Raw genomic sequence first — 16024 nt, 5'->3', positions numbered from 1 at the left:
ATGTTACAACCTAACTACAGTGCATGTTACAACCTAACTACAGTCCATGTTACAACCTAACTACAGTGCATGGTACAACCTAACTACAGTGCATGTTACAACCTAACTACAGTGCATGGTACAACCTAACTACAGTACATGTTACAACCTAACTACAGTGCATGTTACAACCTAACTACAGTGCATGTTACAACCTAACTACAGTGCATGTTACAACCTAACTACAGTGCATGTTACAACCTAACTATATGTTACAACCTAACTACATGACATGTTACAATCTAACTACACGTTACAACCTAACTACTGTACATGTTACAACCTAACTACAGTACATGTTACAACATAACTACAGTACATGTTACAACCTAACTCCATGTTACAACCTAACAACAGTACATTTTACAACAATACAACTACAGTACATGTTACAACAACACAACTACAGTACATGTTGCAACAACATAACTACAGTACATGTTACAACAACATAACTACAGTACATGTTACAACAACATAACTACAGTACATGTTACAACAACATAACTACAGTACATGTTACAACCTAACTGCATGTTACAATATAAGTACAGTACATTTTTACAACAGACCTACATGTTACAACCTTAACTACAGTACATGTTACAACCTAACTACAGTACATGTTACAACATAACTACACTACATGCTACAACATAACTACAGTACATGCTGCAACTACTGTGGTGTCAATAGGGAAGTCCACTAGATATGAACTCCCTGCTTGTTTTGGCTGTTTCTCCCATCTAGTGGTAGAATATCAACATCACTAAAGACTCCACAGCCATTCGATTGGATGACCTGTAAACTAAAGACTGAACTTGGCCAATTAGATATGACATGAGTTACTATGTCATGGAGATATACTCATCTTAGAGGTGACTGATACCTTTATCTGCCCACTCCTATTGCAATTCACAACTTCATATGTTATTAATGAGTGAAACATAATAGTAGACATTAACCTTTTAATAATTGAACAGCAACTTTGTTCTTAGAACTCACAGACACATAAAGGCATTAATCAAGATAGAATAAGATAGCGTGTTGATTTAGGTAACAAAGAAAATAACAAAAACAAATGGATATAGCAATATTACTCACATTATTCCTTGAAATTAGACATGTTTACCAAAACAAAGCATAGTTTGCTTCACATGAACAAAAGAGTCAAATAAAAGAGTATTTGAACAATATGGGGAAAAAAGAGGGCACACAGTGCTGAGTTCAGTATGTGTTGAATGTGGACAATCAAGATACATAGCCAATACAATGAAGTGGTAACTTAAGCCAATCGTCGAATAGAAGATAAAAATCTAACATGAATTAATTATAATTGACGGACAGAGTATCAGGTGTAGCTCATTGTGGCGCCATCACGCATCATCATTCAGAACCACATCATCAAAGAGTCCTCAGTCATTTCCTCCACAAAGATAGAGCAGGGCCTTTCCGTAGTCCCCAGTGGTGTCCTCCTGGGAATAAGTAAACAAATAAACACAAATTGGCATTAAAGGTGTTGCCAGCACTGCCAAATAGACAATCAGCCTATGAATTACATAGGTCTTGTATACTCAGGTTGTACAGCTGATGTACAACACATTTGACAGATATTTGTGTGATACAACGGAGAGTTAGTCTGCAAAAAAAGGTCTACAAAACCATTGCGCAGTGTCTTCACAATGGCTGTGTAAACAAATATCTACATCAGTTGTACAAATGGACTGTCATACCGCACAATGTCAACCTGACGCAAGTCCAAGAGGAAGGCTGCTCATTATTACCAAGTCCGAGAGGAAGGCTGCTCAATATTACCAAGTCACAGAGGAAGGCTGCTCATTACTACCAAGTCAGACAGCATGATATGCTGAGTCATGAATAATACAGTGTCAGGAATGGATGATGTATGCTGTAGATGGCGGGGTTGGAAATAAGGACGCATGACAGGAGGTTGCATGTTTGTACTGGTCCTATCCATTTGGCATTACACCAGTCTCTAGTACGCCCTCATCATTCTGCCTCCAGTGAGGTATCGACATCTCCCATGTTTACAGGGCTGAAACCAGGTATTTTAGTCTTCCTATCCAGATACTGATAAGCTAAAAACCTAGGAGGAGACTCAGGAGAGTAACAGATTGTCACAATGGCCGACTTGCTAGAATATTTATGGAGCTTGTGGATGAGGCAGCTGGAATAATAGACCTGTCACTCAGGTGATTTCCCAGTGTATTGGCTGCGACACAAATCTATCTAATGACTCTCTATCAGTGGAGGCTGCTGAGGGGAGGACGGCTCATATGGACACCATGTCTTTGATGTGGTTGATCCCACTCCATTGACTCCACTTCAGCCATTATTATGAGCCATCCTCCCCTCAGAAACCTCCACTGCTCTCTAGTGTCATTTGATAGGTGATAGCTGAGTATAGAAGTGGATTATTAGGGTTAGTTGTTCGGGGTGAAGATGAGACTAGCGCACTGTACCTGGTTAGAGGAAAGACTAGTCCACTGTACCTGAAAACTAACCTATATGTCAACAGTTAAGGGAGAGACTAGACCATTGTGCCTGAATAGTTAAAAGGGAGACTAGCCTATTGTACCAGAATGGATAGAGGAGAGACTAGCCCACTGTACCTGGATGGTGGTATAAAGAGATGCCCCATACATCTTCTTAAAGCAGGCTCTGATGTCCAGCATGTCTGTCTCACCCCTGGACACCATGATTCTCATCAGAGTGTGGTCATCAGTGCCAGCACGCTAACAAAGAAACAATAGACATCACAATTACAAATGCCTAAACCTAACCTCCTAAAGCCTTTTTGGAGGTATGCGTTGGTAATTGAAACTTTCTGGTAAATCCTCCATGGGATGATAGATGACAACACAAACACCATACCCTCATAGACCTGTAGAGGGACTCTGCAAAGTAGGCTGGGACACTCTTAGCACACTTCACTATGGAAAGGAAAGATGACATTTCCAAATGATTAACTCATGTTTCAATATTATGTATTATGTATGTATGGAATATGTACAACATGTATTGACTGATAGGTGGTTTAGGTTTGATTTGTCAAAATGCAATACAGAAATGTCATTCTTTAATTGTGTTACATTTTAGTTTTGTATATTTTTTTCTAATCTTTTTTTAACTTTACTGTTGCTACTTGTCATCATTGTAGAGTCTTACCAACTGCCAGCATTAAGTTCTCCAGGTTTCCAGTAGTCGCGCCCTCAATGCTGTCCTCAATATCATTGCCAGACACCTTCTTGTAGGCGTCAAACACTTGCAATGAAAAACAAGATACATATGAGAATTTGATGTTATTTGATGTTATAATAAAAGTGCAGAATGCAATTCTGTTATAATGATTGAACGAAATGGCACACACACACCTAGTCGAAGGTGTTCATGGCTTCTATTGCCCAGGATGTTGATGAATTTATCTTCGTCTGTGCCAACCTTCCCCTTGCCAGCAGCAATCAGTTCCTGAAACACACACACAAATACAAGTACCCCACTCATAACAGTTTATTAAAGCGCACTGAGCACTGTTATTACAATTGTGGTATGCAAGTGTTTACCTCAAATCCTGTCTTTGGTGTTCAGAATGTCTTATACTATCAGCTGTTTAACACAACCTTCACTAGTTGCAGTAGAACATAGTTTGATCAATGATCTATGAAGAAATGTAAATGTTTTAGAGCCAGTCACTGGTTTCACTGAATATGATAAGGCCATGCTCAATGAAGTGGATGTCAAAGGCAAGGGACCCTTCATTGGACCTGTATTATACATGCATGTGTATAATCATTAAATGTACTGTAGCCTACAATGTTGATCCAAGTATGAAAATGAATAAACATTTTTTTTTTTAGCTTTTAAGTCCATGGGATTTTCCATTCCAGGAAGAAAATGTACTAAATCCATTTTTTATATCAATCATTTATCAGCGAGCACTATGATACACTTGAAGCTTGCTTTGTCCTTTAGGCCTACTGTATGGAAATGGTTTGGAGCCATATCCTGAGCATGTTAACATTTGAGCGCTGAAGACAAAATGTAATTATGTCTTGCCCTATAGCGTAGCACTTAGCGATCATCCACCCACTCATTGGGTTCTGTTACCTTTGCGTCTTTCTCAATCCTGTTGTCATCCACCCCTTCGTCATTGCTCCTCTACACAAAAGAACAGAGGAGCAAAGGGGAAGAAAAAAGAACAGAGGGGAAAAGGTTAGTGCATCATGGGAGTAGAGTGATGTCTACCCTTCATGACCTAATCTTTGCGTCCCTCCCAACCTGGCAACCTGGTGGGTTAGGTTACTAAGACCCAGAGGACAATGATGTACTTACTGTACGTACCCTTCCCTCCTCATTCCTTCTCACTCCATCCTCACCTTTCGTGAACCACCCATGACTTTATAAGGACATCACCAAAGCACTCCCATTATCAGAAAGGAAATACTGTATCTCTCTTATCCCTCCTTCTCTCTTCGTTTACCTGCAGAAGCATTATTAGAAGCTTTTGGAAGTTGCCCGAGGTGTCACCGGTGATATCTTTCTCCAGCTTCCCGCCGCACTCTGAGAAAGACGAGAAGAGGGAGAAGGGAAAGGCAGAAAACTGTTTACACTTATATCGGACAATGGTTGCTAATGGCAGCAATCGACCCAGATTGGACGTGCTCTGTTTAGCCGAAGGTCTCCGCCAGGGGGATTTGATTAGCAGGGTAACGGATGGATCAGCCTTCTCCGGTGTCCATCTCAGATGGCCAGGGTGGCTCTTATCCTTGGCCTATTGTGCCATTAGCCTGGTTCAAATCTGTTTGTGCTGTGACAATGGCGTGACAATGACCATAGGAGGCAGCACAAACAGATCTGGGACCAGGCTGTTGTGCTAGACACTCGCTGTGTCTATTGGCTGAAGATGCAGGACTAGGAACGTACTCTTGAAAATAGACTGGGTACTTGATGCAGTTGATATAGTGTTTATTTTAAGTTCTAGGGGTTGATCTGCACTGAGGTGAACACATTTTGATGGGATGCCCTGAGGGCAGAAAGTTTGATTGGACAGCTCTAAATTAAGAGGCATAGTTCAGAGTGAACAAATGTATGTACCTAGTCAGGGGTGAGCACAGAACTACCATTGGGTTACATTGGTGGTCAACAATGCATGGTAATCCTATCTATCCTAGACCAAGGCCATATGACTGTCCTTCATCCTTCAATGCTATTGGTTTGAAGCAAGGTATCAGACTGCTCTCATAGCCCAGCGAGAGAAACATCTAGAATACGAATGAGTGCAACAAACAGACATTCAGATTCAAAGCAAGGTTCCACAATATGTGGAACCGGAGGCCATATTGCATTCAAATCAAAATCACATTTTATTGGTCACATACACATGGTTAGAAGATGCTATTGCGTGTGCAGCGAAATGCTTATACTTCTAGATCCAACAGTGTCATACAGGTAATATTTAACAATTCCACAACAAAACCTATTATCTAATGAATTACACAACAAAACATAATACACACAATCTAGAAAAGGAATGGGATAAGAATATATAAGTAGAAAATATATGGATGAGCAGTGACAGAACAGCTAAGATGCAATAGATAGTAAAGGATACAGTATACACATATGAGATGAGTAATGTGAGATATGTAAACATTCTTACATTTACATTTTTAACATTTTAGTCATTTAGCAGACGCTCTTATCCAGAGCGACTTACAGTAGTGAATGCATACATTTCATACATTTAAAAAATAAATAAAACTGTACTGGCCCCCTGTGGGAATTGAACCCACTACCCTGGCGTTGCACACACCATGCTGGCGTTGCAAACACCATGCTCTACCAACTGAGCCACAGGGAAAGTGGCATTATTAAAGTGGCATTATTAAAGTGACTAGTGTTCCATTTATTAAAGTGGCCAATGATATCAAGTCTGTAGGTAGGCAGTCACCTCTCTGTGTTAGTGGTGGCTGTTTAACAATTTGATGGCCTTGAGATAGAAGCTGTTTTTCAATCTCTCTGTCCCAGCTTTGATGCACCTGTACTGGCCTCATCTTCTGGATGGAAGCGGGGTGAACAGGCAATGGCTCGGGTGGTTATTGTCCTTGATGATCTTTTTTTGCCTTCCTGTGACACCGGGTGTTGTAGGTGTCCTGGAGGGCAGGTAGTTTGCCCATGGTGATGCGTTGTGCAGACCGCGCCACCCTCTGGAGAGTCTTGCGGTTGTGGATGGTGCAGTTGCCATACCAAGCGGTGATACAGCCCAACAGGATTCTCTCAATTGTGCACCTGTAAATGTAAGTGAAGGTTTTCAGTGACAAGCCACCTTTTTTCAGCATCCTGAGGTTGAAGAGGCGCTGTTGCGCCTTCTTCACCACACTGTCTGTGTGCGTGGACCATTTCAGTTTGTCTGTGATATGTACACCGAGGAACTTAAAACTTCCCACCTTCTCCACTGCTGTCCTGTCGATGTGGATAGTGGGGTGCTCCCATTGCTGTTTCCAGAAGTCCACAATCATCTCTTTTGTTTTGCTGTTTTGTTTTGAGTGAGAGGTTATTTTCCTGACACCACACTCCGAGGGCCCTCACCTCCTCCCTGTCAGGCTGTCTCATCGTTGTTGGTAATCAAGCCTACCACTGTAGTGTTGTCTGCAAACGTAATGATTGAATTGGATGCGTGCATGGCCACGAAGTTGTGGGTGAACAGGGAGTACAGGAGGGGGCTGAGAACGCACCCTTGTGGGGCCCCGGTGTTGAATCCTACCTTCACCACCTGGGGGCGGCCCGTCAGGAAGTCCAGGACCCAGTTGCACAGGGCGGGGTCGAGTCCCAAGGTCTCGAGTTTGGAGGGTACTATGGTGTTGAATGTTGAGCTGTAGTCAATGAACAGCATTTAGGGCAGTGTGCAGTGTGATGGCGATTGCATCAGCTGTGGAGTTTTGGGGTGGTAAGCAAACTGAAGTGGGTCTAGGGTGACAGGTAGGGTGGATGTGATATGATCATTGACTAGTCTCTCAAAGCACTTCATGATGACAGAAGTGAGTGCTACAGGATGATAGTCATTTAGTTCAGTTACCTTAGCTTTCTTGGGAACAGGAACAATGGTTGAAGCGTCTTGAAGCATGTGGGGACAGCAGTCTGGGATAGGGATTGATTAAATATGTCCGTAATCACACCAGCCAGCTGGTCTGCGCATGTTCTGAGGACGCGGCTAGGGATGCCGCATGGGCAGGCAGCCTTGCGAGCGTTACCACGTTTAAATGTTTTACTCACGTCGGCCACGGAGAAGGAGAGCCCACAGTCTTTGGTAGCGGGCCACGTCGGTGGCACTGTATTGTCCTCAAAGAGCGCAAAGAACTTGTTTAATTTGTCTGGAAGCAAGACGTCGATGTCTGCGACGGGGCTGGTTTTCTTTTTGTAATCCGGGATTGTCTGTAGACCCTACCACATATGTCTCGTGTTTGAACCATTGAATTGCGACTCCACTTTGACTCTATACTGACGCTTTCTTGTTTGCCTTACGGAGGGAATAACTACACTGTTTGTATTCGGCCATGTTTCCATTCAATCCTTGCCATGATTAAATGCAGTGGTAGGTGCTTTCAGTTTTGCGCGAATGCTGGCATCAATCCACGGTTTCTGGTTAGGGAAAGTTTTAATAGTCACAGTGGGTACAACATATCCTATACACTTCCTTAAAAACTCGCTCACCGAGTCAGCGTATACGTCAATTGTTATTGTCTGAGGCTACCCGGAACATATCCCAGTCCACGTGATCGAAGCAATCTTGAAGCGTGGATTCCGATTGGTCAGACCAGCGTTGGATAGACCTAAGCACGGGTGCTTCCTGTTTTAGTTTCTGCCTATAGAAGGGGAGCAACAAGATAGAGTCACGGTCGGATTTTCCAAAAGGAGGGCGGGGGAGGGCCTTGTATGCATCGCGGAAGTTAGAGTAGCAACGGTTGAGCGTGTTACTCGCTCGTGTACTACAAATGGTATGCTGATAGAATTTAGGTAGCCTTGTTCTCAAATGAGCTTTGTTAAAATCCCCAGCAACAATAAATGCAGCCTCAGGATATATGGTTTCCAATTTGCATAAAGTCCAGTGAAGTTCCTTGATGGCTGTCTTGGTATCCGCTTGCGGGAGAATATACACGGCTGTGACGATATCTGAGGAGAGTTCTCTTGGGAGATAATACGGTTGGCATTTGATTGTAAGGAATTCTAGGTCAGGTGAACAAAAGGATTTGAGTTATTGTATGTTGTTACAATTACACTTTGAGTTGTTAATCGTGAAACATACACCCCGCCCTTCTTCTTACCGGAGAGATGTTAATTCCTGTCGGCTCGATGCACTGAAAATCCCGTTGGCTGTACGGACTCCGACAGCATGTCCCCAGGTAGCCATGTTTCTGTGAAACAGAGTATGTTACAATCCCGGATATCTCTTTGGAAAGCAACTCTTTCCCTGATTTCGTCGACTTTGTTAACTAGGGACTGGACATTAGCGAGTAATATACTCGGAAGTGGTGGGTGGTGTGCGTGCATCCCAAGCCTCACTAGAAGACCTCTCCAGCACCCTCTCCTCCGGCGGCGTTGTTTTGGATTGGCCCCTGGAATCAGTTCAAATGCCCTGGGAGGTGCAGACAAAGGATCCGCTTTGGGAAAGTCATATTCCTGGTTGTAGTGCTGGTTGTGCTGGTAAGTTGACGTCTTGCTGATATCCAATAGTTCTTCCCGGCTGTATGTAATAACACTTAAGGTTTTCTGGGCTAACAATGTAAGAAATAATACATAAAAAACAAAATACTGCACCGTTCCCTAAGGACTAGAAGCAAAGCTGCCATCTCTATCTGCATCATCTTGCTATTCACCGAGCCAATCTGCATTCTGAGAGTCTAACTCTCACCGCTTTAGCTCAAGGCAAGGCACCGATCCAGCATTTGAAAGTAGAAGCAGTAGGGTATCCAGGTTATGGAGATTGGATGTAACATGTGGAATGTGTAATTCTATTTGATGGACTGTGAAAAAAATCATGTGGATTGTGTTCAGCTCAACTTCTCTCCACTGTTGAATAAACATCTAATGGACGTTTTTACGAATGATACTGCAACACTCATAAAGGTGTTATGAATGCTTATGAACTGTATACCACCCATTTAAGTGATACCTGTTTTCCTTGAGGTGTCACACCCTGATCAGTTTCACCTGTCCTTGTTATTGTCTCCACCCACTCCAGGTTTCACTTGTTATCCCTGGTGTATTTATCCCTGTGTTTCCTGTCTCTGTGTGCCAGTTATTCTTGTATGTTCCAAGTCAACCAGCGTGTTTTTCCCATGCTCCTGCCTTTTCTATTCTCTTTTACTAGTCCTCCCAGTTTTGACCCTTGCCTGTTTTCTGGACTCCGTACACGCCCGCCTGACCATTCTGCCTGCCCTGACCTCGACCCTGCCTGCCACTCTGTACCTCCTGGACTCCGAACTGGTTTTGACCTTTTGCTTGTCCATGACCATTCTCTTGCCTACTCCTTTTGGATGTAATAAATATCAAAGACTCAAACCACCTGCCTCCCATGTCAGCATCTGGGTCTCGCTTTGTGCTCTTATATGAGTAACCTAAGCTCTTTCTTGTAGAGGTTGAATGAATCCCACAGGGCACATACTTCAGTTGAACGTTTAGTTTTGATTTCAATTTCGAACTAATTTGAATTCAACGTGAAATCAACAAAAAATATCACCCAGGTTAAAAATACGAAATTCCCTTACGGTGATGACTTTTGAAATCCAATCAGTTTTACATGTAGATTTTTCTGTTGAAATGATATGGAAACAATGTTGATTCAACCAGTTTTTGCCCAGTGGGATATTTTATGAATGTGTCATGACACATTTAACCTCTTACCTTTCTTGTAGACTTTGACAACGTCTTTAATCTGGGCGCAGGTCCTAGACGCTAGGATTTCAATCAGCACGTCGTCATCCGTCCCCACCCCCTGGGGAACAACAATCAGAGACCCTCAGACAAGCCCACTCAATACCTGGCTGGCCATTCTGTAACAATCAGCTAGTATACGTGGACATGAAACAGTCTGCATGATTCAAAAAGACAAGCCTGTACATGGTATATGCTGCTCCACCTACTTAATTAGTGCACTATTCACCCTAAATACACTACCATTCAAAAGTTTGGGGTCACTTACACATTTCCTTGTTTTTGAAAGAAAATAAAACATTTTGTCCATTAAAATAACATCAAATTGATCAGAAATACAGTGTTGACATTGTTAATGTTGTAAATGACTATTGTAGCTGGAAACGGCAGATTTTTTTAAATGGAATATCTACATACAGCGTACAGAGGTCCATTATCAGCAACCATCACTCCTGTGTTCTAATGGCACATTGTGTTAGCTAATCCAAGTTTATCATTTTAAAAAGCTGAAAACTGTTGTACTGATTAAAGAAGCTGTAAAACTGGCCTTCTTTAGACTATTTGTGTATCTGGAGCATCAGCAGTTGTGGGTTTGATTACAGGCTCAAAATGTCCAGAAACAAAGTACTTTCTTCTGAAACTCGTCAGTCTATTCTTGTTCTGAGAAATAAGGGCTATTCCATGCGAGAAATTGACAAGAAAATATTAGATCTCATACAATGCTGTGCACTACTCCCTTCACAGAACAGCGCAAACTGGCAAACTGGGATGCTGGCCATCTAGGCAGAGTTGCAAAGAAAAACCATATCTCAGACTGGCCAATAAAAGACTGAACAGAGGAACTCTGCCTAGAAGGTCAGCATCCCGGAGACACCTCTTCACTGTTGACGTTGAGACTGGTGTTTTGCGGGTACTATTTAATGAAGCTGCCAGTTGAGGACATGTGAGGCGTCTGTTTCTCAAACTAGACACTCTAATGTACTTGTCCTCTTGCTCAGTTGTGCACCGGGGTCTCCCACTCCTCTTTCTATTCTGGTTAGAGCCAGTTTGCGCTGTTCTGTGAAGGAAGTAGTACACAGTGTTGTACGAGATCTTCAGTTTCTTGGCAATTTCTCGCATGGAATAGCCTTCATTTCTCAGAACAAGAATAATCTGACGAGTTTCAGAAGAAAGTTATTTGTTTCTGTCCATTTTGAGCCTGTAATCGAATCCACAAATGTTTATGCTTCAGATACTCAACTAGTCTAAAGAAGGCCAGTTTTATTGCTTCATTAATTAGCACAACAGTTTTCAGCTGTGCTAATATAATTGCAAAAGTGTTTTCTAATGATCAACTAGCCTTTTAAAATGATAAACTTTGATTAGCTAACACAACATGCCATTGGAACACAGGAGTGATGGTTGCTGATAATGGGCCTCTACAGTGGGGGGAAAAAGTATTTGATCCCCTGCTGATTTTGTATGTTTGCCCACTTACAAAGAAATGATCAGTCGATAATTTTAATGGTACGTTTATTTGAACAGTGAGAGACAGAATAACAACAAAAAAATCCAGAAAAATCCATGTCAAAAATGTTATAAAATGAGTTGCATTTTAATGAGGGAAATAAGTATTTGACCCCTCTGCAAAACATGACTTAGTACTTGGTGGCAAAACCCTTGTTGGCAATCACAGAGGTCAGACGTTTCTTGTAGTTGGCCACCAGGTTTGCACACATCTCAGGAGGGATTTTGTCCCACTCCTCTTTGCAGATCTTCTCCAAGTCATTAAGGTTTTGAGGCTGACGTTTGGCAACTCGAACCTTCAGCTCCCTCTACAGATTTTCTATGGGATTAAGGTCTGGAGACTGGCTAGGCCACTCAAGGACCTTAATGTGCTTCTTCTTGAGCCACTCCTTTGTTGCCTTGGCCGTGTGTTTTGGGTCATTGTCATGCTGGAATACCCATCCACGACCCATTTTCAAAGCCCTGGCTGAGGGAAGGAGGTTCTCACCCAAGATTTGACGGTACATGGCTCCGTTCATCGTCCCTTTGATGCGGTGAAGTTGTCCTGTCCCCTTAGCAGAAAAACACCCCCAAAGCATAATGTTTCCACCTCCATGTTTGACGGTGGGGATGGTGTTCTTGGGGTCATAGGCAGCATTCCTCCTCCTCCGAGTTGAGTTGATGTCAAAGAGCTCTATTTTGGTCTCATCTGACCACAACACTTTCACCAGTTGTCCTCTGAGTCATTCAGATGTTCATAGGAAACTTCAGACGGGCATGTATATGTATTCTTGAGCAGGGGGACCTTGCGGGCGCAGGATTTCAGTCCTTCACGGCGTAGTGTGTTACCAATTGTTTTCTTGGTGACTATGGTCCCAGCTGCCTTGAGATCATTGACAAGATCCTCCCGTGTAGTTCTGGGCTGATTCCTCACCGTTCTCATGATCGTTGCAACTCCACGAGGTGAGATCTTGCATGGAGCCCCAGGCCCAGGGAGATTGACAGTTCTTTTGTGTTTCTTCCATTTGCAAATAATCTCACCAAATGTTGTCACCTTCTCACCAAGCTGCTTGGCGATGGTCTTGTAGCCCATTCCAGCCTTGTGTAGTTCTACAATCTTGTCCCTGACATCCTTGGAGAGCTCTTTGGTCTTGGCCACGGTGGAGAGTTTGGAATCTGATTGATTGATTGTTTTTGTGGACAGGTGTCTTTTTTACAGGTAACAAGCTGCGGTTAGGAGCACTCCCTTTAAGAGTGTGCTCCTAATCTCAGCTCATTACCTGTATAAAAGACACCTGGGAGACAGAAATCTTTCTGATTGAGAGGGGGTCAAGTACTTATTTCCCTCATTAAAATGCAAATAAATGTATAACATTTCTGACATGCGTTTTTCTGGATATTTTTGTTGTTATTCTGTCTCTCACTGTTCAAATAAACCTACCATTAAAATTATAGACTGATCCTTTCTTTGTCAGTGGGCAAACGTACAAAATCAGCAGGGTATCAAATACTTTTCTCCCCCACTGTATATGCCTATGTAGATATTCCATTAAAAATCAATAGTCATTTACAACATTAACAATGTCTACACTGTATTTCTGATCAATTTGATGTTATTTTAATGGACAAAAAAAGTGAAGTGACCTCAAACTTTTGAATGGTAGTGAATGTATGTGTGGGTTTTTAAAACTATCAGTCTTTTCTGGCCCAGCACCAGTGGAGAGATTTTGTGAATTCCATATCACCTACACACTCCCCATGCAGGATCCAAATCCACGTCTCTGGTGTAGCAAGGGCCGTGCTCCTATCAACTGAGCCATCAGAGCCACCACTAATGTGAGAAACAGTGAGCTGATGCAGGACAGTGTAACCAGAATGAACAAAGGATAGTGACCTTACAAAAATAGCCCTTATGTAGCTGTGAGAAAGCCACTAACATACACATACATGCTTTTGCCCTACACTGAAACAAATAAAGGTTCTTAAATGGTTCTTCCTCAGCTCTTAAGGTTCCTTGGAGAACTCTTGCCCGATAAAGAACCTTTGAGTTCTTGTGGGGTTCTTGATGTTGTATCTAAGGTTCTTAAGAATTCTAAAAGGTTTTTGAAACATATGGAAGCCTGCAGATGTGTCCTTTTCATAGCACACAGCAAATTGGCCAGTGTTAACTAGTGTTGATTTTTAAGTGTAACATTTCTAGTGTTGATTCAATAGTTAACCCTCCTGCTGTGTTCCGGTCGAATTGGAACGATTTACACGTTTTCTCTCTGAAAAATGTAGTTAATTTAATCTGATTGTCATAAAGTTCCATGACTTTGTCCACACAGGCCATCTGAACACACAAAATACATTTTGATGATTTTCATTACATTTTGGATGTTTTATTTAACTTTGGTACACCTGTGGTGTTCCTGGTCAAAAATGTCATTAGAAATAAATGGGTGAGACTACAATTAGTATCGAAAATTGAGTTCTGGCACATGCCCATTCATCAGATGGACAAACTTCCTCTCCCAGACCCCACATGAATGTGTGTTTGAGCACACACACACCTCACTCCCCTTCTTGGCATCCATGGAAACCCCCATGGGAACCTTTCCCCAATAGAATCTTTCCCCCACATGTTGGCATTCTCACAAACAATCGCAACATTTTTCTCGCAGCTCTAGTATATAAAACTTTTTTAAGGCCTTGCTCACAATTCATTCTGTGGCAGCACAATGACCAAACGATATACTGTATGTGAGGCTCTTGATCATATCTTTGATCATGACACTGGTAAGGAGGAGAGAGTCCTTGTTAGACTTTGACACAAAGTAGTCTGTGATAAATAGCACAATATGTTTCATCTGAGTTTTTGTTAGAGTCAATATAATCCATACATTATGCTTTTTTTAAACTCAAAAACTAGTTGTATGAGCTCAGGTCAATGAGGCCTGCGGGCCATAAATAGTAAATAGAAGTTCAAAACTTGTAATGTTCACAAGAACTTAAGTTGATTAAAAGATCTTACACAACATTATGTGATAATATATGTATTATTATGGATTTAAAATCAGCTATAATTTGGCGGTCATTTTGGACCGGGAACACAGAATTAATTAACATGAAACGAACACAACAGGAGGATTAAATTAACTCTGTAAATAGTTAAATTAATACTCAGTGGTGTAAAAGAACCCCAGTGTTAGTGTTAATAACCAGAGTTGAACCAAAACCATGCCCATCATTATCATATTTCCCAGCATGCACTTCTTCAGGTTGATTTTTAGAATTGCTTGTTTCAATATCTATGTTTTGCATGGACATTGATTAATTAATTAAATAACACATTTTTCAAAACTATTCCAATCTGTTACTTGGGTTTATTGCACCCATTATGGAAAGGATTGTTAACCCACCAGTTTAGATGTTTAAGGTAGTCTCATATTTTAATCTTCCCAACCCTGGCAGTTATTCTGAATGCAGGTTGCAGGTGAATACAATTTCCAAAGGTTGGATATCCCCTCTTTGGCTCGATTCAAATAGGAATTCCGCATAATTTCGCAAGCCAGCATAAAGTGACTTGCAGGTCTATATAAGTGTAAAACTAGGCGCTCAAAAGAAAGGCGTTATGAAATACGTAAAGTCTTAAATAATAACATTATAATGACAACATATTTATTTAGGATCTCACCTGGTGAAAGCCATAGTTAAGAAAATGATTGAATGCAACAACCATGTCTCTGTCACTAGCAAACACAGTCATCGGTGGTACCAGTAACTCAAATTCACTCGAAAGGCACCCTGGGAAATATGCAAATAAGGCTTGAAACCTTACAGCAGGGCCATTCAATTCCGGTCCTGGAGGACCAAACATTTCTGGTTTAGTTTTTTTATGGTTCTTCAAAGAACTATCCAATTTGTTTTTTCAGAGACCCTAAAATGGTTCCCCTATGACATCGCTCTCAATAACCATATTTGTTTCTAACTAGCACCTTTATTGTGTCATGGTTCCACCTATCACCAGATGGCGGCAGAGACCGTCCTTGTTGACTTTCTTCTGCCTTCAACACAATCCAGCCTTACATTCTGGCACAGACTCATTCGGGACTTCTTAGATGGGGGGCTGGTTTTGTGGCTGTTAGACTTCCTGAGCCAGCGGTCACAGTGGGTCAAAATAGGTCCCCACGTGTCGGACATATGCACCACCAACACAGGCTCTCCTCAGGGATGTGTTTTGTCCCCACTCCTGTACATCTTGTACTCTAATAGTTGTACTAGTTCGCATCCTGACAGACACCTCGTTAAGTTTGCTGATGACACTGCCTTGATCAGCTTGTTGCATAACGACGAGGAACACCATGGCCCGGTCCTAAATTACTATGTAGAGTGGTGTGATGAATCACACTTGGTCCACAATACCAACAAGACCAAAGAGATGTGCATAGACTTCAGGAAGCGTACCACACCTATCTCTGCAACATCTATCAGAGGTCAGAACATAGAGATTGTAGAGGAAAACAAATATCTGGGTGTCCTCTTGGACAATAAGCTTCAGTGGAGTAAA

The 16024-nt window shown here is 41.9% G+C and overlaps 1 protein-coding gene across 1 annotated transcript; it reads right to left on the bottom strand.

The window, feature by feature from the left end:
* Positions 1 to 990: 990 nt before the first annotated feature.
* Positions 991 to 15657, bottom strand: LOC106604559 (annexin A5). The gene is made up of 9 exons (XM_082974914.1): positions 15544 to 15657; positions 9961 to 10051; positions 4541 to 4689; positions 4168 to 4218; positions 3435 to 3528; positions 3229 to 3324; positions 2935 to 2993; positions 2673 to 2795; positions 991 to 1514 (listed from the first exon to the last, which is right to left on the bottom strand). The coding sequence occupies exons 1-9, from the start codon at positions 15655 to 15657 to the stop codon at positions 1455 to 1457; spliced, it is 837 nt and encodes a 278-aa protein (XP_082831040.1). The 3' UTR covers positions 991 to 1454.
* Between the last annotated feature and the right edge of the window lie 367 nt (positions 15658 to 16024).

The sequence above is a fragment of the Salmo salar genome, chromosome 05 (genome assembly GCF_965601325.2).
Source record: "Salmo salar chromosome 05, fSalSal1, whole genome shotgun sequence".
Taxonomy (NCBI): Eukaryota; Metazoa; Chordata; class Actinopteri; order Salmoniformes; family Salmonidae; genus Salmo; species Salmo salar.
This window is presented reverse-complemented; position numbering and strand designations above follow the sequence as displayed.